This window comes from Nyctereutes procyonoides, unplaced genomic scaffold, assembly GCF_905146905.1.
Source record: "Nyctereutes procyonoides isolate TBG_1078 unplaced genomic scaffold, NYPRO_anot_genome, whole genome shotgun sequence".
NCBI classification, from domain to species: Eukaryota; Metazoa; Chordata; class Mammalia; order Carnivora; family Canidae; genus Nyctereutes; species Nyctereutes procyonoides.
The window spans coordinates 33,050,481-33,074,508 of NW_026575049.1; the positions used below are offsets into that span (position 1 = coordinate 33,050,481).

General features: G+C 45.5%; 1 protein-coding gene across 2 annotated transcripts in view; it reads right to left on the minus strand.

The window, feature by feature from the left end:
- Positions 1–24,028, minus strand: part of RFX4 (regulatory factor X4) — a 143,835-nt gene that overhangs the window by 68,589 nt on the left and 51,218 nt on the right. The window contains exons 5-7 of one of the 2 annotated variants that reach the window (XM_055328706.1): positions 11,699–11,760; positions 7,444–7,657; positions 5,768–5,845 (exon numbers count right to left, since the gene is read on the minus strand). In XM_055328706.1, coding sequence (XP_055184681.1) covers positions 5,768–5,845; positions 7,444–7,657; positions 11,699–11,760 — 354 coding nt within the window. Of the gene's footprint in view, positions 1–5,767; positions 5,846–7,443; positions 7,658–9,267; positions 9,363–11,698; positions 11,761–24,028 lie in introns of those variants that run through there. The other variant, XM_055328707.1, reaches the window with a different exon arrangement.

The window sequence follows — 24,028 nt, forward strand, 5'->3', positions numbered from 1 at the left end:
GACAGGAGGAAAGTAGGTGGCACAGACAAGTCTACTGATTCAAATTTGTGCACCAAAAATAGAATAAAATGCAAGGGCCTCTTCTACCCAAATGCCTCCATTTCTCCAAGGGCCCTGACCGGGTGTTGCCACAATGGGATGCTGGATAGTGGTATGTGGGTGGTAAACGACGTGGGTACTCCCACCCCAACCACTAGTACAGAACAGAAATACACAAGGCACTCAAGAATGCTTATTGATGTGATAGCAGGAACTCTAGCTGTGCTGTTGAGGAGCAAGCGGCAGAGTGAATGTCTAAGGCAGAGAACTTTTCAGGAGCTTATATATCTCCATCTTTTAGTGTGTGAGCTGGAGGTCAGAGAGAGAGCAGGTTAAGGACGTGAGGTGCAGGACAAGATAAGGGAAGTCAAGGGAAACGGTAACGATGGTTAACTGATGTATATAATACCACTAAAAATACCTTCAATTAAAAAAAAACCTAGATTAAGGAGGGAACCTGATGGCATGAGCACTGGGTGTTATATGCAACTCATGAATTCCTGAAAACTAAAAACTAATGAAAAAAAACCAAACAAACCTAGAGCTTAGCTAACTCCGAGGAGTGGTTCATCCTGGAGACAGGGAACAAATGACTGAATTCTTGTGAATTCTCATAGGCTCGACTTGATTCCTGAACTATGTATCCTTCTCCCCGCCCCCAGATGAGTACTCTCAAATCCCCACATGTAGCATTACCCACATTCCTGGCTTCCTAAATCAACCTTGATCCAATGCAAAAGATAATACCCTTCATCTAAGACTTTGGAGGTGGTATTACGATGGGGATTAGCTTTATTTATCGAGCGACACTATATGCCAGGTACTTTGCATGGTCCTCTCAGTTAGCACTTGCAATGTTACTACAGCTGAGAATCCTGGCTCCCATTCTGCAGAGACATTAACTTATTTGTCCAAATCCAGACAGCAAGTTAGGGAATGGATGAGACGGAGCCCTTGTCTGCCGTCGTTCTCCCAGTCTTGTGGCGAGTTTGTTCTCACAATAACAGGCCTTCTACCCCAATTCCTGACACCCACAGCTATCTCTGGACTGCTGCCGGCCTTCCTGCTTTCTACCCCTGCAGTGCTGACTTGTGGTGTCCATCAGGCTCCTCTCAGGAGTGGGGTCTTGCTTTCCTCAGGCCAGGCTACCTCCAACTCCAGGCTGGAGACCTGAGCTCAGCCTCCTGTGGACAGATTTCCCTGACATCCACGGCCTGGACCAGATAGGAAGTTTGGGGGATAAGGAATGGGGAGAAAGCATGCCCTCTGACTTCCTAGGTGGCATTTGACCAAAACCATGATCAAAGTGGTAAATGAAGTTCAGGTTTGTAAACTCATACTCAAGTCACAGTGCCATGTCTCCCACAACAGTGAAAATACTGCACAGTATTCAGCAGGATCAAAAGTCAAAACAGAAAGTGCAGATGAATGAAGACTGTCTTCCAGAGTTCCAGCCCTGGCCCCCCTACCAGCCAGCGGTGTAACATCTCTAAGTTTAGAGACATATAAGCTTCCTCACCTGTGAAATGGCAATAAAAGTAGCCTTTACTGACTGCATAGGTTTTGGCAAAGATTCCTAAGAAGTACCTATTTTAGTGCTTGGCACCAATAAAGGTTAATGGTGATGGTGATTATTACATCATGGAGACACTGCCACTATCAGCCCCAAGAAATCCATGGGCTGCCCTAAGCGTTTGTGACATGTTGCCCAAGTCTCCGAGTGTCGCTCAGCCAGCATCCCCACAGTGGCTCTGCTCACTTGTCAAGGCTCTTGGTCTGTCCCAGAGTCACCTGGTGGCTGACTGCTCTTTCAGCCTGAGCCTGGAGATGGCCAGGCCTCTTGGGATAAGGTGCTTTCTTTCTAGAGGACCCTCTACTGTTCCTGATCCTGTTCCTGTCCCTGGGCATCAGCCTCAGGCTGGGTCCTGGACCTCCCTGCCTCCCCTTCCAACACTGCATAAGAACCTCTGCCCCATTGATTTCCTACCCATTTGGAAGATTCTGAATTCACCCGTCTTTCTTGGCTCTCCTTGCATGCAGCCCTACTGCCTTTTTCTATGTGATCAGCCAATTTCTAACAGAAATTCTGGAAAAGATCAGCAGCTGTGTAGGTTTAAATGAATCTGGGGAAAATCAGTCTTTGGCAGGAATCTGTTTTAAGCCTGCTCAGCTTGCATGGGGAGCCCTGATCAGTCCTCAGTCTCCTGAGCAGTCTTTGGAGAGGGTGGTGTTGGCCAGTTTGATCTCCTTTTCTACTTGCAACACTTCAGGCCATTTAACGTCCTAAGTGGGAAGGAAAAGGAAGGAGGGAGAATAGTGGAAAGCTCCAGAGCTGAGACTGGGAAGTTGGGTGTGAAATGGACAGAGGCGGTGTTACAGCAGGAGGTGGAGTTGGTGGGACCTCCCCATGGGCTGGATGCAGGGTGAGGGAAAGAGAAGCAGCAAGATTTGAGGCTTGAGCAATTGGGTGGGTGGTGATGGCAATCTGAGACGGGGACAGCAAATTCAGGTGGAAAGTCAGAGCTCTGATTTGGTCACGTTAAGTTGCATGCCGAGTCAGCTGAATCTGGAGCTTAGACCTAAATATCTAAATATGAGAGCTATTAACTTCTATAAAATAGAGATAACATCTACCCAGTATAAGGATCCATTAAGATCACTGAGGCAAAATGCTTGGGAGTGTGGAGGCACCTACCAAATGGAAACTGATGATCAGCCAGGAGGGAGGAGGTTTCCTTACTCCTTATAATCATAAGTGGTGAAATCATCAAAGGTAAAGGATGGAAAAGCATTATTTAAAGTTTCCTAGATTATCTGCCTCAGTCCCCTCAACTCCCAGCCATCTCCCTCTTGGCTCAGTGAAGCATCAGGAGATGACTTCCTTAACAATACCTACGGAGGATTTCCCTTTCTTTTCCATATATGTATTTACTTCATTCTGAATATACTGGCACCTTGTGGAAGCACATGATAACTTCCAATCAGGGGTACTTAATTGCTATTGCGTTGACACATCTCAACAAAACAGTAGCCACCATTTGTCATGCTCTGATTTCAAAATCGACACATGAATTCTTATGTGGATAAAATTATCACCTCCACTTTATGGCAAAAGAAATGGAGGCTCAGAGGGGCTCAAGGTCACAGGCCAGTAAGTGGTGGATGTGGACTCAAACACAGGACCATCTGACTGGAAAGCTCCTCATGCAATGTAGCCTGGAGAAGGCTTTGCAGGGAGTCCCCCAGCAGGCAGATTGGGGCTCTTTGCACTTGCCTGACAATGCTACAAGGCTATGACATTTTTATATCCACCCACCCACCCATCCATCCATGCATTCATCTCCCTAACAAATACTTACTGGGAGCCTAAGAGTATGTCTGACCTGGACACAGAAGCAAACAAAACAGACAAGGTCCCTGCCCGCAAGGGCTTATACTGCGTTGGTAGGAGACAAACTGCTCTAGCCCAATAAGATAATTTAAGAATGTGATACCAGCATTAGTTATAACCTTGACCCTTAAAGATCTTGAAGACTTGAAGCAAACTACAATGTCAAGGTGTACCAGATGCTCCCACCATCCATTTGCCCATGATTTTTCTCAGCTGTGGGAGAAATCCATGCCCATCAAAGGGAAAGTCTCCCCCTTCATTCTTTTGCGGTTGGGTAGAATGAAACACATCTTCATTAGCCACTTTAAAAACAGCCCCCAAATATCCCTGTCAAAGAAGTGGAAATAATATTGGACTGGGGGTGTCAAGTGACAAAAGATGCAGCCACAACTTTGGCCCTTACCAAATGTATGACCTTGAACAAGTCTTTTAACTCCCTTGTTGACATAACCTATAAGAGCAAGCATTTCCATGACCTTTTATAGTTTACAAAGGGCTTTTGCTAGGCAATGTCTCATCTTCTTCTGCACTAGATAGGCAGGGATGATATTTTTATCTTTATTTCTAGGATAAACAACAAAGGCTTTCCTGGCAGAGCCTGGGCTCCAAGTCTGGCACTTTCCCCATAGGAGTGCTCAGCCTCCTCAAGGTTTCTGCAGCCATCACTGTATACTCTGCCTCCGAATTTCTGGTGTGCCTTCCTGTTTTTCCCTCTCTAGGCTGTGTCTTACTTCTTGCCCCATTCCTGAGACCTATAGCAGTGCATGGCACCATTAGGTGCCCAATAAGTGTTGGGATTCATGCATGAAGTTAAGTATAATGAGATGATGGAGAGTTTTGAGATGAATAAAGTACATAGGGACATAAGGGGGACTGTCACCAGTTCTGTGGTGACGTGTAGTGGAGAGGGACAGCTGGCCACTGGAGCTCTGAGCTCCTCTTCTGTGGCAGTAAGGTGCTGCCGAGTGAGGGAGCAGATCCCCTTGCATCAAGGTGAGGCCATGAGGCCAGCTTTTGCCAATGGAATGCGGGAAAAAGTGATGTGTTTTATTTCTGGGCTGACAAGCTTAAGCAGGTATGTCTTCCCTATAATCTGTTCCCCCATCTGTTAACTGAACAAAGAGGATACCATGGCTCTAGGGCACGGTATGGCCACATGGGAGAAGGCGCTGGGTCCCTGACCTAACCCAGCAACCAGCCCTCCCCGTGAGCATCCATACTGGCTTGTGACATCAGTGAGAAATAAACTTCTAACATATGAAGACTTGGGGTTATTTGTTACTGAAGCCAGTATGGTCGTCATGGAACATGAAACTTTATTTGTTCTCATCTCAGTGATCTTTGGGATACAAGACGCAACAAACCACACCATGAGAGAAAGCAGTGATCCTTCTCTAAAAAAAAGTCCCCTTAAATGGTTGCTCAAGGAATTAGGAGATTTAAATAATCTCATGAATAAAAGCCAGGAGCAGGAGCAACAATATTTCTCTACCAGTAGGTAAGCAGAGCCCCCAGTAAACGCTCACCACTGTGAGACTCAGCAGCAGAAAGGTAGAAGAATGTGGGAGACAGAGCATTTTGTGCTTTACGTCATTTTGTACCCTCTCCTCCTACAGAGCACACCACGCCCACTCCAAAACACACATGGAGGGAATCTCCAGAATCTTGTCCACCAATACCTATTGGTTTTTATAGCCCCCTGGGAGCCTGCATCATCTTCAAATTCAATGTCCACAACCTACACCAAGGGGTGGGGAGTTTTTGGGGTTTTTTTTTTGACCTGAAGGCATTTTCTGGAAACAGAAAGGCCTCAGGTTTACGGGGTGAAATGTATGGCTTCTTGCCATTCCCCTGGAAGGCTCTTTTGGATGGCATTTTTGGCAAGAAGATTTTATTGTCTCTCTGGTTATGTAACTGGTACTTCATCCTCTCTTGTTTCTCCTCTCCATTCTTCAACTGTACTATTTTAAAATGAAAATAAAATGGGGCCTCAGGAAAAGATTAAATACAAAATGTAGGAAAGCTTTCCTTCAGTTTCTCTGAATCTGTAATACTGGGCATCACAATAACCATCTTCCTCCTAGGCCAGTGAGGCAGGAGGCAGTTCACTAGTCAGGTCAAGGAGCTGGCCATACCAACTGCTGTTCACACAGAAGATGTGTAAAATGAGGGTAATAATCGTGCCTGCTTCCTGGGATCACCATAAAGATCACATGAGCTCATGTGCATTGGGGGTTTCCAAAGGTCTGGCACCCAGTGGGAGTTCTCAAAATTGGAGCTCCTGCTACTATAATATTTTAATACAGAGTATTCACAGCTCAACACTTATTGACCTACCTCATCAAAGTTGGCTCTTATTACAGTGTCCAATATTCTCTGACAGTGTGTTCTGTACATCATAATAAACGTAGAGACCTGTGGGGATTGGGGGGGATTTCAACAATAAAAGCATAATTAATATATATTACTGCTGCCTTTCCTTGGAATTTCAATTTTCAAGTCATTTATTCCCTGTTGAAGGGATGAAATTCACTTAATACCTACTCATCCTGTAAGACCCGAATAAGCCTAACTTTCATTAGTGGTGCTCTCTGACCCTGGGCTCCTCCTCTGTGTTCCCATGACACCTGGGCATGTTTCTCCCTCCAGGCACCTGCCCTGTGGTCCAGTGGAAAGCATGGGTTCCTCTCTCCTCCATTCTCCACCCCTGAGACCACGGGCTCTGGGAAAACTTAAATGGCATATTATTCATGCTCGTGTATCCAGCACTTTGCACAGTGTCTGGCCCATAGTAGAGTTCAGTAGGGCATATTAATTAAATTCTCATCAGATAAGATACTGAAAAGTTAAAACCCAGTGAGTACTTATAAGAAGAGGTGTTTGCCAAAAAACACCAAAAAAGACATTAAAAAATCTGGAATCCGCTCAGCAAAAGAACTGCATCTTCAGCTTCATTTATCCAAGAATTTTAAAGCTATCAAACAGGAAATTTGTTGATTTTTTTTAAAAAGCAACTTAGAGGGGAAAAAATTTACTAGTTCTTAGATTTAAAACATTTATACTCTTCATTTCACAACGTACACATGCATTTATTTCATGTAAACCAGTTTGCTTATGCATGAGCATCCATCCCCCCCTTGGCTGTGAGATTCCTGGGAGCGGCACTCATGTCAGTTACCGTCACATCCCAGCTCCCAGGGGGTCTGCAGACAGCAGCAGCTCGACATCTACCGGTGCACGGGGCTGCGTCAAAATAGGTACGTGAGACATGTAGCTCCAGTAATTTTCTCCAAATACCCTATGACCGAAACTATCTGATTCACTGTACCTACAAAGTCTTGCCTATGGGACTATGATTTCACCACATCCTCTGCAGGAACTGTATCCTATGAAAAAAACCCAATCTAGAGCCAAGAGGGTTCTTCCTTCATGAAATGAGACAGTGTAGCATTGTAGACAGGTAGGTAGATAAGTTAGAGGGGTAGATAAGCTTTTTATTTTAGCATAGTATTGAATTTGTAGAAAAATTACGAAGATTGTATGGGGAGTTCCCATATGCCCCACATCCATTACCTCTATTGTTAACATCTTACATAGTATGCTGCATTTCTCACAACTAATGAATAGATACTGATACATTATCACTTACTAAAGTCCCTATTTTATTCAGATTTCTATCTTCATATTTAAAAAAATTTTTTAGAGAGCGAGCGAGCATGTGTGTGTGTGGTGGGGGGGGTGCAGAGGGAGAGAAAGAGAGAATCCAGGTTCCACTCCCAGAGCAGAGCCCGACATGGGGCTCGATCCCACGACCCTGAGATTACGACCTGAGCCAAAACCAAGAGTTGGACACTTAACCAACTGAGCCACCCACGCACCCCTCTATCTTTATGTTTTTAAACTCACCATTTTGCACTGAGACAGAGAAAGAGAGGGAGAGAGGTTGTACGTGTTGTGTGAAAGAGAGAGGAAGGGAAGCCACCCACTCCCAGCGACACCTCAGATGTGGTCACCTTCTCCTCAGGCAGACTGGCTGGCAGATTTAGATCTTTGACATTTGGAAACTCTGGCAGCAACGTTCCAAGTTTGGATCGGGGTGAATATGCCACCGTCTGTTTGCTCACTTCTTTCTTGCCCGTCTCGCTCACCCAGGCGGCTCCTTTCTTGGAATACATCACATCATAATATTGGGAGCTCTCCTTCACCGCAATGCCGTAGTAATGGTACCTGGGCCACGGAGACAGAGGGAGGGGTGGGTGGAGGGAGAGAAGAAGAGAGAGAGACCCACATGCACTGTTAGCAGGTGGGGATTCCTGGGCAGAGGTGCCCAAGGCCAACAATGGCTCGGCCATCCTCCCAGGACTAGAAGAGTTAACACTTCTGTGAGACTTGACATCTCAGAAATCTAGAATTAAACCAAAGTTCCATGTTGCCAGCCATCAATCAGGCAGGTAAAAATAACCAAAATTGCCTCCTCCAGAAAATGTTAAGTCAAATACTCTGCAAAGTATAAAGGGAGGATGAAAAAAAAATTTCATTTGTATTTAATCTCTTATCGAGCTAAATGTGATCTCAGAGGTACAGAGCTCTGTAGAGACCCAAGAAGAAGGGTGTGTTTGCAACTACTAACTGTACCACCAGCAAGAATTCATTTGGTCTCTGTCTTTCCTTAATCAATTAATGGTAGTCTTGTAAGAACTGTATCTCTAAAAAGACATATGCAGTGGTTCCATTGGCACTGAAGGTAAAAGACCGAAACTTTTGACTCAAATGGGCTTTAGTAATAGCAAAGTTTCCAATGAAGACTAATGATGAAAACTGCATTTTGTTTGGATTTTAGCCACAGAAACTGACCACTTGCTACATTCCAGGCACTTTGTAAACTGCTTTACCTACATTAATTTGAAAAATACTACTATGAAATGGGAATTAGTAACGTCTTTCTACAGATAAGCAAACGGAGGGAAGAAAGCTGAAGAAATCTGCTCTAGGTCATCCAGCGGTTTAGAAGAGGCTATTGAGTACAGGTCTGTTTGGCCCCAAAGCCATTACACTGACCTAGCAGAAAACACTGCAGGAATCTATTACAAACTTGGGAGTCACTTATGGGGTGTAATAAAAATACAGATTCCTAGGCCCTTGCCAGACCTGCTGATTCAGAATGGGGAAGTGGGGCCCAACAATCAGCACTGAACAAGCACCACAGGCAATTCTGATGGATGCCAGCTTGTGATTGACTAACCTCCTAGGTTACATTCCCCATTCTATGATCCCCAACTGTTGTAGAGACTGTCATTATTTACTCTTGTAAATTGACATTCATCACAGCATCTAATGTGGTGCTCAAGCTCTTTACACACATTACCTTACTTAATTTCACAGAACCCTTGTAAGGCTGGAATTAACTATTAGCCCCCAGGGAATTTAAGTAACATGCCCAAGATCACCCAGTGAGTAGAAGCAGGATTTGAACCTCTGAAGTGCTTTAATGGCTAAGCCAGCAACCCTCAAACTTGACTACTACTAAGAATCATCTACAAAACATCAACACACAGACTCCTGGGCTCCACACACCCCCCGCCCAAGATTCTGACTTAGTAGGTCTAGAGTAGATTTCTATAATTGCACAGCAATGCTAATGGAAGCAATTCATGAACCTCGCTTTCAGAAACACTGTATAACATATTAATTACTCGTTTCTGCGCGTGGAGCTATATGGTTGGTGGCAGTCACAGAATCATACAAGTGAGAAAGCACTGGGTTACATGAGAGGCTTCTCAGGGAAGGGAGATGAGCACACATAACCTCCCCTCTCCCTGCCCGCTTACGGCTGATACCATTCTGTGATATTTCTGCTTAGTGGGCATCTCGCCTCTATCTGAATGCCTCCTGGGATGAAGAACTCAGGCCCTCCGAAGGCAGCCCAGTTCATTTTGGGTCGGGACAGTTATCAGAAAGTTCTCGTTTGTGTTGAGCTGCTCTGTCTTCTGCACCTTCTACTTCCCAACTGTCATAACTGCCTCCCCATCCGGGAGGCGCCCTAGAGACGGGGGAGGGGATGGCTTCTGTTTGGCTCCTGGAGTGCCGGAGTGCCATCCAGGTGGCCCGGCAGTTAGGACATGCCTCTCTGACCTTCACAAAGTTCCCCAACCTCTTGAGATCAAGAGAGGGATCACATATTCAGATTAGATCATGGTTCTGGGTCTGGATTTTCCAGTGTATGTTGCTGAAATTAGCAATTGGAGAGAAGCTATTGCTTTGATCAGGTCTTGGTTTTTCTGTTTCAGTTCTGTAGGACATGTCAGCACAATCCAGTCACCCCCCACCCCCCGATGTATTCTGTCAAGGTAAATTTGTGGAGGGATTTTCTCTATAAGGCTGAGTGGCAGGTTGGAGACTAGAGTGTTTTGTTACCTTTTGACTGGTCGAAGGTGTGATCAACCTTGGGGGGCGGTGTCCTTATGAAGGGGATACCATTAAAATTGACACCACCGAATTTTTAAAGAAGATATTGCCCAATTTACCAACTTCTGGGTTAAAGAAGAATACAAAAACCAAAAACAGGTTCTCACATGTAGACAGAAGGAAACCTTCTCCAAGTTTACGAAGATTGGGAAATGGTACTATTCTATCTTTACTATCCTCCCTCCCTGTCTCTACTATGTATCTATTTTTGTGGTTTATTTCTACTCTTTTCTCTTAGAGATGAGCAACAATGTACTGAAGCCAGTGACTTCCAAGACCCATTCATTTCCATGCATTCAACATACTTCCAACCACCCTCTCATATGTGGACCAAATTGCCCATCATGTGCCAACCAGCAAATAAATAAGGACAGGTGGTCTCATACTCTACGCTCTTACCAAGGCGGAAACCTCATTTTTAAACAAACTTTTCTTTAGAGATGAGATTGGTTCTTCAGAGCAATCACCTTGGAACATTATTAGAAATTTACTCTGGAGTGTCCCTGGTTCAAAATTTTCTGTAAATCTCATTGGAGGTTGCCCCTAGAGCTTCTGGGCCACACACAAAAAAATGAGTCTTGTTATTTCAAAGCTTTACCAAAAAGGTCCCCCCCCCCCCAGTTTGATCACTCACTTTCTTTACCTAACTTGGCTCCAAAGTTAAATCCACCCTCGGAGGATGGGAATGCTGCCCAGGGATGGCAAGAGGAGTGAGGAGATATTGTGTGACATGCTGCTTTTGAAGCCCAACCCTTAGTTTCAAGTCTTACAAGTGCTTTTTGGTTGTTTTTGTTTTTGTTTCAAGTGTCAATATTTTGTAAGTCAGTATGTGCTGATCTGCTGCTCAACCTGGTCAAAGTGTTCAGCAATGCTACATAATAAGGCACCCTCTAGTGGAGTCACTATGTACATCAATATAATAAAGGTTCTGAGAAGTCCTGCATAAAGGAACCTGTTGAACTCTGTGCTTGCTAAACTTATGTGGCCAACAGAGCTTTTCCACGGAACACCTGTTAACATCCAATGATTTTTGAAACACCCTTTGAGGCAAATCTTATAAACTGAGATTTTAATAAAGCTTGCCCAGGGAAGGCAGAGATTCCCTTCCCACCAACTCACATGTAGGAAAAGGGGTCGATGCACACTTCTCACTTTTCAGGACTCTTCCAGAAAGGCGTTCCCAGGCTACCTTTCTAAACTAGGCCACTCTCCTTTTGTTATTATCTACAACAGGCCTCTTGTTACAATCTGAGGGTTTTTTTTTTTTTTTATCTGTTTTCCCCACCAGAGTATATGCTCCATGAGGGCAGGTGATCTGCACCTAGCAGATCACACAAAGTGTGAAGCAAATAAGGGTTGGATGGTTGATAGAACTGATGTCTGGGAAGCAACATGCCCTGTGTACCAGGGTCTAGCTGGACCTCTTCACCCCATCTCCCTTGCAGAGATTGGTGCAGGTTGCTTCTCTTGGGCAACCAGATACTATCAGAGTAGAAAGTCTGCTCAGCAAAACAATTCAAGTAACCTAGAGATTGTCCAAAAAGCCACAAAGTCCTCTTTTAAGTGATTGCCAAGACTATTTGACAAAAACACTTAAAGGCAGGGTGGTAGAAAATCAGACTCCTTAAAGCAGCTGGGTCCGATGGCCCTGGGCCTTCTGACAGCCTCTGTCCTGTCTAAAGCTCCTGTCTCAGGCACAGATTTCCTGCCAGGCCTGTGCACTGGACTCAGGATAAAAGACCTGGGGTTCAAGCCTGACTCAGAGATGTGTGCTCTGCAGATGGAATGGTTGCTGGTGCTTACTTGGACTGTCCTCGGGTCCCGAGTCTTCTGGTGGTTAACTGGGGAAACTGCTGCCTTATGATCTGTAAGTCAACACAAGAATTAGTTACTCATGGAGAAAAGTTGGGGGCACAGTCATTCTGAGTTTTACAAACATCAATTCAAAGAAAAGGGAAAACATAGGTCTTCAATTGCAATGACTTATTGAGAGTCTGTGGGATCATGGAGAAGATACCAGTGTTGGAGCTGGGGGGCGGGGGCGGGTGAGCACTGGAATGATTATGGGGCCCTGGACTCTGAGGGGGTCTCACTGGGCTCACAATGCAGGGCAAGTCCCAGTTGATGCAGAATGTGTTAGCCCTGCAGCTTAAAGTCTTCCAATGGATTCCATGGCACCTGGAAGGAAGACCTGCCCTTGGCCTCTATAACTGGTCCCTGCTCTTACCTCCTGGTCTTCCTCTCCTGTGACTCATCCTTACTCACCAGACCCCAGTGAAGCTGGCTTTTTAAATTCTTTTCCCTATTCCTGAAACACACCAGACATGCTCCCTCTGGGGGCTTTTGTAGGTAAGTTCCTTCTCCCCAGAAGGCCGCCTCATCCACATCCCCACAGGATTGTCTCCCTTGCTTACAACATTTGGGCCTCTGCCCGGTGGCCTTTTGTGACCAGCCAGGGGGCAGTAGCACAAGCAATCCTTTGCCTTCTCATGGCCCTGCTCTCACTTCACACTCTGAAATGATCTTGTGTACTTGCTCTCTGCATGCCTACGTTCTTTCTGCCCCTAAGTAAGCTCCATGAGACCAGGGACCTGGGACAGGGTTTGGCACATACGAGGAGCTCAGTCCGTGTTGCTGAATGGAAGGAGGAAGCCTAACCCCTGAGCGGAGGGTATGCTTGACTCATCTGCAGTGTTGCCTATGATATTCATGTGGATTTGCAGCAAATTTGGAAGCTATGCCATCTGCCAAGGTGAAGACACAACCAGCAGGCCTTGGTGTTTACATAAATGATATCTGTGGAGGATGATGCAAGTGCTCCTTGCTTTGGAGCTAGGCTGCCTGGATTAGAGAGAGCCAAACTTCGCCATTTGTTAGCTGGGGACATTTAGTTAAGGTTAGTTTTCTCAGCCTGTTTCCTCATTTGTAAAATGGGAATGATAATAACCCCTACGTTAGAGAATCCTTGTAAAATCTAGTAAGTAAATGCATGTAGATGATTTGCAACAATGCCTTGCGCTTAGTAAGGGCTCAACGAACATTATCCATGATCACTGCTAATCGTCCTGATAAGTCTTCCCTTTTACTTCGAGGGACTTTTCTCTTTTCACCAAACTCTCCCAGGCTCTCTCCTCTTCTAGTACATCACCAAGTAGGCAGGCACAGTCAGAGAGAGCCTGCCTGCAAGCTGCCCTTCGTGAGATGAGACCCAACTGCCGACTTCCCACTGGTGGGGCATGAACACAAGCGTGCCTTCTCAGAGCTGAGGGATGAGTCTCTCCTGATCCATCCACATCCTTTTCCATCCACAGTGATGCTCTCATTGATGGATCTGCTGACTCAACAGACATTTACTGTGACCCTGCTAGTTATTTGAACTTGGACATGCTGTTTAACTTCTTTGTGCTTGGTTTTCTTATGTCTGGGGCCTTGGAGTATATATACCTCCCCAGCCAGATCATAGGGTAAGGATGGTAGCCTCAACTAAATCAGCATCAGTGGGATGGAAGGAAGTGGACAAATCAGAGATAAATTGAGAATCTGGAATGGGTGAAATGAAGTTAGGCCATTTCTGTACATTAGGAAGCTGTCTCCACTGTGAATAATAGGACAGGTTTTACTCATCTGAAAATGGGTAAACACAAAAAACAAAACAACCCCATGCATTGACGCATTGCTTATAAGAATGGTTAGAAAATCTAATATGATAAAATGAAGATACCACTTTAGGAAATAAAAATGGGCCTCTAAAATGTTATCTGACAGTGATGATAACTGCAGGAAACAATGCAGTCATTCTCTGAAATCTTGAAGGGCATCACTTTTGTAGCTGATACAGTCCTGGTTTCTTTCACCCTAAGTCCTGGAAGCTGAGGATATGGGTTCTCACTTTGTCTATGTCCCTCTCAAACTGCTATGGCCTGAGGAAAATGCAGTGTTCAGGGTGGGGCCTGAGTGGGGTCAGTGACAAGGCTTTCTAAGCACTCTGCCCCATGATGCGCACCATGGTTTTAGTGGCCTCACCACCTCTGGCCAACAATACCCTCCAGACTTTCATCACAGAAGTGGTTTCACTGCCAAGATACAAAGCAGCTGTTCACAAAGGTACAGCACTGAATGTTGCAGACATACAGATAGAAATCCAAGGAAAATACAGAAAGCAAGGAGATGGAGAGAGATTCTTCACTTTGGTTAAACATGGGTTATGATTTGGATTCAGAGTTTCCTACCTATCCTATACGATACAGTTATAAGAGCCCCATACCCACAAGGTAAAAACATAATAGTTGCTTAGGAAGAGCAGAGGTTTTTCTGCATTTTGGTCTGAGAGATTTCTCCCATACAGCAGGTACCATGTTTAACGCTCTGATATTAGCAAGCATTTGGAAAATGATAATATCATGTGCTGTCCAAGGTGTGGCAAGACCAAAGCTCTCACAGATTGCAGGTGACACTGTTTATTGGTACAACCCTTCCCCGAGCATTTCCACGATACGTATCGAGAACCACAAAATATTCATAATTTTTGGTCTATGAATTCCAAGAAACTAATCTGGAGTAAGAAAAAGTTATGTGCAGGGCTACTAATAAGACAGAACAATTGGAAACAGTGTAGGTGTCCAATGACAGGGAGCTGGCTAAATAAATGATCATACATACACTCAACAGACCACTATGTAGGCATGAAAAATGATGGTAACAGGGGCACCTAGGTGGTACAGCTGGTTGCACATACCAGTCCTGCTCCTGGTTTTGTCTCGGGCCCTGACCTTGGGGTTGTGAGATAGAGGCCCAGGTTGGGCTCCAGGCTGATCGGGGAGTCTGGTTGAGATTTTCTCTCCCTCTCCCTCTGTCCCTCCCCTTATGCTCCCCATATAAATAAATCTTTTAAAAAACGATAGTAGTAACAAAAACTATGTCATGGCACAGAAAGTTTATATATGACATCATGTTAAATGAAATAGCATATCTCAAACTACATTTATGCTATGCTTATAATTTATATCTTTTACAAATATAGGAATGGAAAGGGAACAAGGAAAAGCAAAAATGTATAGTTGTTAGGATAGTAGGATTGGGACTAGAAAAAAAAGATTTTTGTATAACATTTGTGTACAAGGTCGACTTTTTCTGTAAATAGAAAATTATTTTCTTATTGGAAATATTCCTAATTGACAAAAGAAGTTCAAGATAACCTTGAATGAGGCACTAAAAATCTTCCAGGATGTTCTAGTAGCTCTTGGTCTTTTTCTTTACTTTAAAAAAATAATTGCCTATTCCCTGCAAATAATATGCAGATAATAAAAAAGAAGCATTTTGTTGTTGCTGTTGTTCCTAAGCCTTATTATACGTGATTGAAGAGAATGGGCAAAGTTCTGAATCTTTATAAGCATTTATCCAAATGGCATCCTACATAATGTCCTGGCCCTAGGCTAAGGTACCAGGGCCACAGACTCTGGTCTAGAGATGTTCCAGAAAGCCCCCAGGAAGCAAGGACAAATTTCAGGAGCTGTTTGTTCTACCTCTAAGAGGCAATAAAATGTACAATTGGTGTATTTGAAATTCTCTGTGCTAGGATCTTGAGAAATCATCGAGTTGTGGAATGGGGCCAGTGAATTCATGGATCAATTTATCCTATGAATTCCTCCCTAGCCTATGGGTTTTACTTACTCCTTTTGAATCAAGTATGGCTCAATACATGCAGTCTTACCATCTCGGTGGCCAGCGCCACCATCCACAGGGTCCCTCAAGACAGAGGCAGGAGAGACTCCATCCTTTCCAACATTGTGCAACCCCGTGTCCTACTGATGCTGACCAAGAAACCTACTGAGCCCAGCCACTTCTCTCTGTCCCCCTCCCCCGCCACTGCCCTTGCCTACGATGATGATCCCTCACCTGGACCACAGACACATCCTCCTAACTGCCTGCCCCCCTCCGGTCTTGCTGCCCAGCCAGCACCACCTTTCTAAAAACCAAGTATGATCATTTCATTTCCTCGTTGCAAATGCTAGATGCCTGCTCACTGCCTACACTGGTTAAACATCCAGCCTCCTCAGGCTCATCCATGAGGCCCTCTGTGATGTGCCCCCGCCTCAAATCCTACTACTTCCCTCTGTGTTCCCTGAGCTCCAGGCACATGCTATGCTGTTCCTCTGCCTGAAATACCAAACACACGCTGTGCCCTGCTCATCCCCGAGGAACTCCTCTCTTTCCCTGACCCCCTCCCATTTCCCGTGTCCTTCCCACACAGCCTCAGACGCTCCTGTCTCCATTGCCCTGGCGAGCTGGAAGGTGGTAGGATACAGGAGTTATGCACACACACTTTGGGGTCAAGTCCTGGTTCAGGCACTGTGTCAACCACTTTACATATATTATCTCAGTCATTACAATGGTCCAGGCTCCATGGCTATTCCCCCTGCACAGATGAACAAACTGAGGCCTGGAGAGGCTGGGTAGCCTGCACAAAGCCACACACTCACAAGATGCAGACCTAGGATTCAAAGGCACCCGGTCTAACTTGACATCACCACAATACTGTTGCCTCTGGATAAGTGTAAGTGTCCTAAAGCTCCCTTCCCTTTCTTTTGAGGATGAGGGGGCTTTACTTATTCCTTTCGAATAATGTACAGCTCAGTACATGCAGTTTTACCATCCCTGTGGTCAGCGCCACCCTCACCCAAGACAGAAGCAGGAGAGACTCCACCCTTTCCGACACTGCATGAAAAAGAGAAAAAAAAAACAATTTTTTCCCTTTTATGTCGTATTCCTGCATTTACACATTAGATGAGGAATGAAATGATCTCTTGTTCCCATCTACTCTTCAGTGAAGATTTCAAATCTCCTCACTTTGACGACGCTCTGGGTAATGTTCCTGTGGCCTCTGCTATAAACAGCATCTGAGAGCCCTGTCCCCAAATACCCTAGGGAAAAGGAGAAACAGCTGACGGGAATGTGACAACCGCAGGCAGATGATATCTACAGGTGTCTCCTCTTAGATTAAATCTACCTGCACCCAAAAAAGCGGAAATCTGGCAAACATTTCTTCTGCTTAATAAAAATACTAAGTAAGCAAATGCCATTCTGTTTAGATAGTTCAGAGTCCCCAGCTAGAGTAACCGAGGAATAACCCAGATCATTACCTGTCTACTCAGAGGCCTCTGACAATTCTCCACAGCCAGCTGACTCTGCAGAGGCTCCTTCCTCTGGAGCTTGGGTGCACTGTGCAACTCCCTGTTCTGCTTCCATCTTTGCTCTCAAAATGTCCTTGAGTGAGCCCCATGCTCCATTCAAATCAGACAGACTACCTGGTGCTGCCCAGTTCTCAGAGTGCTTCCCAGAGCTGGGCTCCATACTTTTGTACCTTCCACCTGCAGCATCCCCACCTCCTTACCATTTGTACCCTTGCTCCCTATCCACCCAGAATGCACACCACTCCTCTATGCACCTTTCTTGATTCCCTGGCCAGGTAAGTGTTCTCCCTTCTTCAAACCATGACTGCACCTGCCACTTCCAGTCTATGACCAGCTTCCATCCTCCCTCCATCTTGAACATTCCCAGACTCTACCTGCATCTTTCCCTTTCCACCAGTCCCAGGGCCAGGATCTCATGCCTGGATGGTGACCATGGTCTCCTCATGGCACCACAACCACTTCTGTATGAAGCCTCTGGTTGAAGTCCAGACCCACCAGGTCCTGCTGGACTGGCCCTGCCTTCATTCCAGCTCAGCAATCCCCTCCTCCTCTCTGAGTCCCCACGGCTATACAGAACTTTTAAAGTTTTGTGAACACACTGTGTTCTCTCTTATTCTAACTCTTCCCATAGGCTATTCTCGTTTTCTGGAAACCTCTCCCCATGCCCTCTGTCTGTCTCACATTTATTCACCTTTGAAATATTAGCTTGTACCTAGTCATTCCAAAAATCTTCCCTGAGCCACTTGTTTGGTATAAGCGATTATAGTTGCATACATGGCCCATGGAATCCTCATATCCAGTCAACACTCCTCCCAGCTCCACCAAGTCCTTGTGTAGTCCTATAAGGCTCTACATGAACGGACCTGCAACCTGTTTCCTACTGCTCTCCTGCATGTTTGATGAGCTGCAGCCTCAACAGCCACAACTGGTTGTACATAGTTTGGATTCACTCGACAACCAGTATTTCCTGAGCTCTTTTTGTATGCCAGACATTTGGCTAGGCACCAAGGGACAGAAACAGCCTTTGTTTCAGAAGCTTACATCTAGTGGGAAAAGACCAAAACCAAATGAATTTAAAAGTCAAAACACCTTAGATAAGTGCTACAAAGAGGAACAAAATGAGCAGGGTGAAGGGACTAGGAAATGGGGTGGGGCGGGTTTTTTTTTTTTTAGGGTGATAAGGGCTAAGTAGTAATGTAGCATTTGAGTGGTGATCTGAAGGAAGTGAGGGAATGAACCTCGTGGATATCTAGGGGAGGGGCCTTGTAAGCCCAGAGAACAGCCAGTGCAAAGACTCTGGGGTAGGAGCTTGTCTGAAACGTGTCAGGAAGAGCAAGGAGGCCCATGTGGCCGGAGCTCCGAAGCTCGGGAGAGCAGTAGAAGAGGAGGTCAGGAGGCTAGGAGAGGGTGATGAGCGCAGTTCACATGGGGACTTAAGGTCTTTGTGAGGACTTTGGCTATTACTTTTAATGAGTTGGGGAAACATCAGAGGACTTCAAGCAGGAAAGTGAGGAGTAGTCTGACTCACCTTTCCAAAGGATGGCTTTGGCTGCCAGGTGAAGTGACCATAGGGGGCAAAAGTGGAAGCAGGGAGATCATCAAAGGCCACTGTGTAGTCCAGGCAGGGGTAGTATGGCCCAGTACATTAATTCATTGATTCAGCAAATGAAAGAACAAATGAAGTATCTCTCTTTGGCTGGCCAAGGAATTTGTTCCCGACATTGGGTTAACGTAAATAATGCTATAAGCAGTACCTTTTGCATAATGATTTTTATTTTTATTGCTAGCATTTTGGAGATTCCTCCCCCACAATGGTTTCTCAAGTGCGAAGCTGCTTGATTAAAAGGGAGAAACATTTCAAGGTTTGTAAAAGATACCATCAAGCTGCTTTCCATGAGGTGTAGAAGGCGATTATCACTTTTTAAAAAATTTGCTAAAGTGAAAAGCAAAAGAGACCTTTTTTTTGAGCATTGGATTTCTTGTCTATAAAACAGGATGACACACTTGCCCAGCTAACCTCCCAGGCTTGCAGCAGGGCCGAGGAGTGAGGGAATGTGCGCCCAGGCCTGCCTCCTGGGCCATGTTAACCAGGAGTGGGAGAAGGGGCGGGGGTGGGGGGGTGGTGAGAGCTCTACCTCAAGGGACTCTCCTGGCTGCACAGGACAGTGACCCGGACAGTGACCCACTGCTGAGCAGGGCGCTACAGCAGAGGGTTCCACACCTGTTAGCACCCCACCTCTGGCTTCAGGATCCTCAACCTCTTCTAGCCCATCCTCTTCACTGACAGTTATCCTTTGATGGATTTTTGGAGGATCCTCATTCAACTCATAGTTTTCAGGCTTTTGCCGTCTATCGTGGCCTGCTGAACAATACATTTGTGCCATTAACAAGATTTAGTTCTCTTGGTGAAAACAGTTTTTATCTAGAAGGACTGGGAGGCCAAATCCTCTCCTCCTCCTCCAAAAGGGAGAAAGATAATTTCAAACTGAGCCCCAAGAGAAAAAGCTGCTTGCAGAGTTGGGGGGTGGGGTGGGGGGTGGGGGGATGGGCCGCGGCGCGGCGGTACCGCCTCACGTTCTGCCCAAACTGACGGAGGTCAAGACTTTTCCCACTCTGAGCAAAAGAAAGGGCTGTTACACATTGCACCTCCTCCTTCCAGCCGCAACAAAAACCTGTGGGAAGGGGGTTTGCTGCTTTTTTTTTTTAAGTGTTTCTTATGGGCTACAAATTACAAATTATTCTCCTCTCTTTTCACCAAATAATCAGCTGGTCCCGGAATCTGAAAGCCCCGCACAATTTAGTTTTAAGTCTCAAAATGCAGAGTCGGTTCAGCCCTGCGAAGGCTGTTCAGCTTTTAATTTCTGGAGCAAGACTCAGCAAACAGTCAAACACTTTTGTGGAGCTGTGAAAGCTGAGTTTCGCTGTTTGATAAATGAGCAGACGGCAGGCAGCCCCTCTTTCTCTTTTTGTATGGATTCAATGAAGCCTGCCTAAAGAACACCACATGCTGTTCTAGCTACTGATCTAACATTCCGCAACATCCCAGCCTTGCAAAGTCCCTTTAATTACTCGGGAATCCCACCCTTCTCCCTTTCAGCCTAGGCAGCCTGGCCTGGGCCGGGGGCTCCATGGGGCGAGGAGTGGGAAGCAGAGCAGCTCTGCCCGGCTCCCCTCCCTAGAGCTGCCGGAATTCTTCTTGGTGGTGGTAGCCAGGTTATCCATCTCCCTTGTCTGCTCTCTTCCTGGCCCACAATACATTGCTCCGGGTAGAAGGAAACTCCGAATGTCCAGATCTAATTTTGTGGGGTGCAGTTTTTTAAGAAATGTGAGTTTTAGGCACATGTTTCCAAAATGCCATGTCCAAACCACTGCCCTCCTTTGAGACAACAAAGGGAAAGAGGAGATGCTACCCACCGAGCAGCAGCGAAGACCAGGCACTAGATGAGGTGTTTTACACACAGCGTTGATTTTGTTTATCCTTAAAAAATGACATTGGAGGAAAGCATGAAGATCCCTGTTTCACAGATGAGATACTGAGATCTACATCCATTCAAGGCTGCTCAGATTCACAGACCTCTGGCTAGTGGGAGAAACGAGATCCCAGTTCCACTGTCTCTCCTGTTCTTCACTTTGGCTGGCACGCACAGGAGCCAGCAAAGGGTCCACTAACCGAGTATGAAAGCCCTGGCGTCCTCTCTAGATGTTGCCTCAAGGGACACCTTTAGAGCCGCTCTGGAAAGCCACTCCAGAAAGCCACTCCATTTCGTTATTCTTACAGACAGACTTTGTTTGATTTGACCTCAAACTCTATGATCTTGATCCAACTTGATCTCCAAACTTAGTCATCAGGGATGGCTCTGAAAAAAGGCTTTGGTTGTTTCCAAAAATTCAATCCACCCTCAGTAGGCAAAGATGTGCCACCAACAAGAACTGATCCAAAAGAAGTTCCAAGGTAATGGGATAAGTGCACCTCCTCCCACACTTTGACGGAGACAAACTCATGTGTATATAAGAAGTCAAGTATGCTTAAAACAGTTTAAAAATAAGAGCTGTGGGTCTTAGTTCAAAGGTTATTTGGGTGCAGGAAAAGAAGAGGGACTACTCAAATAGCAAGAAATGAGAAACTTGGTACAATGACACGTTGTTTTGAAACCATGTATTGCAAAAGTCTTGTGCCTTCTCTTAAAATACACAATTTCGTGAACACAAGAGAGAAATTGATTAGGGAGACAGCAGATTGGCAAAGGGATTAATATCATCACAACTTTAAGAATGAAAGTGAGATACAGATTCACTTCCTTTGTTGACAGAGACCTAACCCCTTTAACAGAGAAGAAAAAATAATTAAGTCTGGTGGTGTCAATAAGGATTTTTAAACAGCTGCCTCAATGCTTTCATTTTGAAATGGGCGTTTGCCAGAGCAGTTACACTATGCTGTGCAACTCTGACCATTCAACAGTTTTTTTGTGACACCTATTGGGCACCAGGCAGTGGAGTGGTGGTGGGAGGTCAATGGGGGTAGGATACTGCAAGTTCCCTAGGAAATTCCCCAAGGGCAATTTCAAACATTCACAAGAAATTCCTGCCTAGTGCAATGAGACAGAAATGAATTTCAAATCATGTGTATGGACTGATGCGGGATTGTGTGGAAAAAACCCCAGGACTGAGAAGGCTAACAGCTAATCTGCTGCCCCTTTAGACATATCGTGGATGACAACTCCAAGAAGTCCAAAATTCCATATGTGAGCCCCCTATCGTCCTCAGACTGCCTGGATGATGTGTCACGTGTGTGACTATGAGGAAAGACAGTCATCACACACCAATTTAGTTAGAAGGAGGTGAGTTACATAAGCTACAGGTTAAGTCAAAACTAGAATAACTCTGAAGGCGATAACAAGAGCGGGTGAGGGTGGCGATGGCAGCATGTATGCAAGGCAGGAAATTTTTAGAACAATTGTTCTCATAATTATTCAGAAGGAAAAGCAGCTGGAAGAGTCGAAATATCGATGTGAGTGGTGATATATGAAGAACCTGTATTAAAGCCCTGAAATGTTGCCCTGGTGAGCTGAAATCATAACTGTAGCTAAGGCGCTTTGAGTGTTTTTATTTACCAGGCCCTGAGCCGAGGAAGTCTCTTTGACAGTCATTATATCAACAATATCCACGTGTTGCTGTCACCTGCCCATCTGTGGATGGGGAGCCTGGGGCCCAGGGCTATTCAGAAACCATCTGAGCTCACATGGCTGGTAAAGGGTGGAGACAGGATTGGAACCCACACAATCTGATTTCTGAGCTTTTCACACTGTGTGACACAAAAGACACCTGAAATAACAGACTGTGGGAGCCGAGGTGAAATCAGACCTTGTGACATGGACGCCCTGTACAGTGGACACTGAAGATAAGGAAAGACATATGCCAGAATTTAAAGTTGAAGGAAACTCTATGGGTGTACTGAATGGTTTTCTTCGAAAATTGGAAAGAGGCCACTCCTAAAGGAGGCTGATGCCTCAGGAGCATCCTTATCCTCCCCGTGCCCCCACGGGCATGTGCACATAACTCCAGGCTGGCGCAGGTTGGGAGGGCCTTCGAGGGAAGAGGGCCGGTGTGTAAAACAGGAGGAATCTCTGGTCTCCTCTCCCTTCCAGGTCTATGCAGCTGTCCCTGCGCTGGTCCCCAGGACACACTTGGCATCTTGGCATTGCTCAAGCATGGCCAGCTGTGAGGAAGGAGCCAAACATTCACGTAGGAGCCACCCACAGCCCAAAGTGCCAACTACCTCAAGTCCTCATGGGAAAAAGGCTGGCTATAAATAAATTCAATTCACACATCTGTCAACCCAGCTTCCTGGTGTCCCTGCCCTGCAGCAGGCACCCAGTGCTTCCCATCCTGCAGCCCCAGCCCTGCCACTACATGTGTGACCTGGGGAAGACCTCTCAGTTCCACCTCTTCACCTCCTCAGCTAAAAAAGGGGGGGTGTCTCATCAAACAACCTCTAATCCCTTTAATAGATGAAACTCCTTCATATTGGAGTGTTGGTAACCAATAGGTATTGATGAACGATCCTGCACTGTTCTAGTTGCTCTTTTATAGACTCCATGAGAGGAACTGAGGATTTGAGAGATTGACAAACCTTCACGGGACATACTGTTTTGAGACCAATTGGCCTGTCCATGTGTTCAGATTCCACTACATCACAGGTGCCTAGTGCCCACCCATGAGTCTGCCTCTTGCTGACAAGTTCGACAGTGTGGACCATAAATCACGTTACCCTCCCACGGCCTTAGGTGATCACGTCATGCCACCTGTGTTGCTTCCCATAGGCTCCTAATTTGAGAGCATTCCACACACAGTTTCAGGATCCTGGGTTCCATTTCATAGCCGTGACACATAAAAGGACACACGGGAGCAGTTTGGGGGAATGGGGTCAAAAGGTGCAGCCTTCCAATTGTGAGATAAATCGGCTCTGGAGATGCCACGTTCAGCATGGTGCTTGTAGTTCATACTTGCTGTACATCTGAAAGCTGCTGAGAGAGGGGACCTTAAATGTCCTTATCACACACAGAAAAAAAGTTCTCATCAAAATAAAAAAAATCGTAACTATGGGCAGTGATAGATGTTAACTAAGCTTATTAGGTGATCATTTTAACAATATACATATATATCAAATCCTTATGTTGTACACCTTAAACTAATACATTATATGTCAATTGTATCTCATTTTTAAAAAAAAAAGAATATAATGGAATTTAAAAATGCCCTTATGTGGATAAAATGGCTCATGGCTTATCCCTTTTTCCTCACTAACCAAACTAATTGTTCATCCCAAGAGCCAGTGATCTATATTTTCCTGCTTCCCTGACAACCAAGGGCAGCAGGCAAGACGTGGGGGTGATCACTGCTCCGGGCTCTGAGAAAGCACCTGAAGACCACTGGTTCAGCTGGA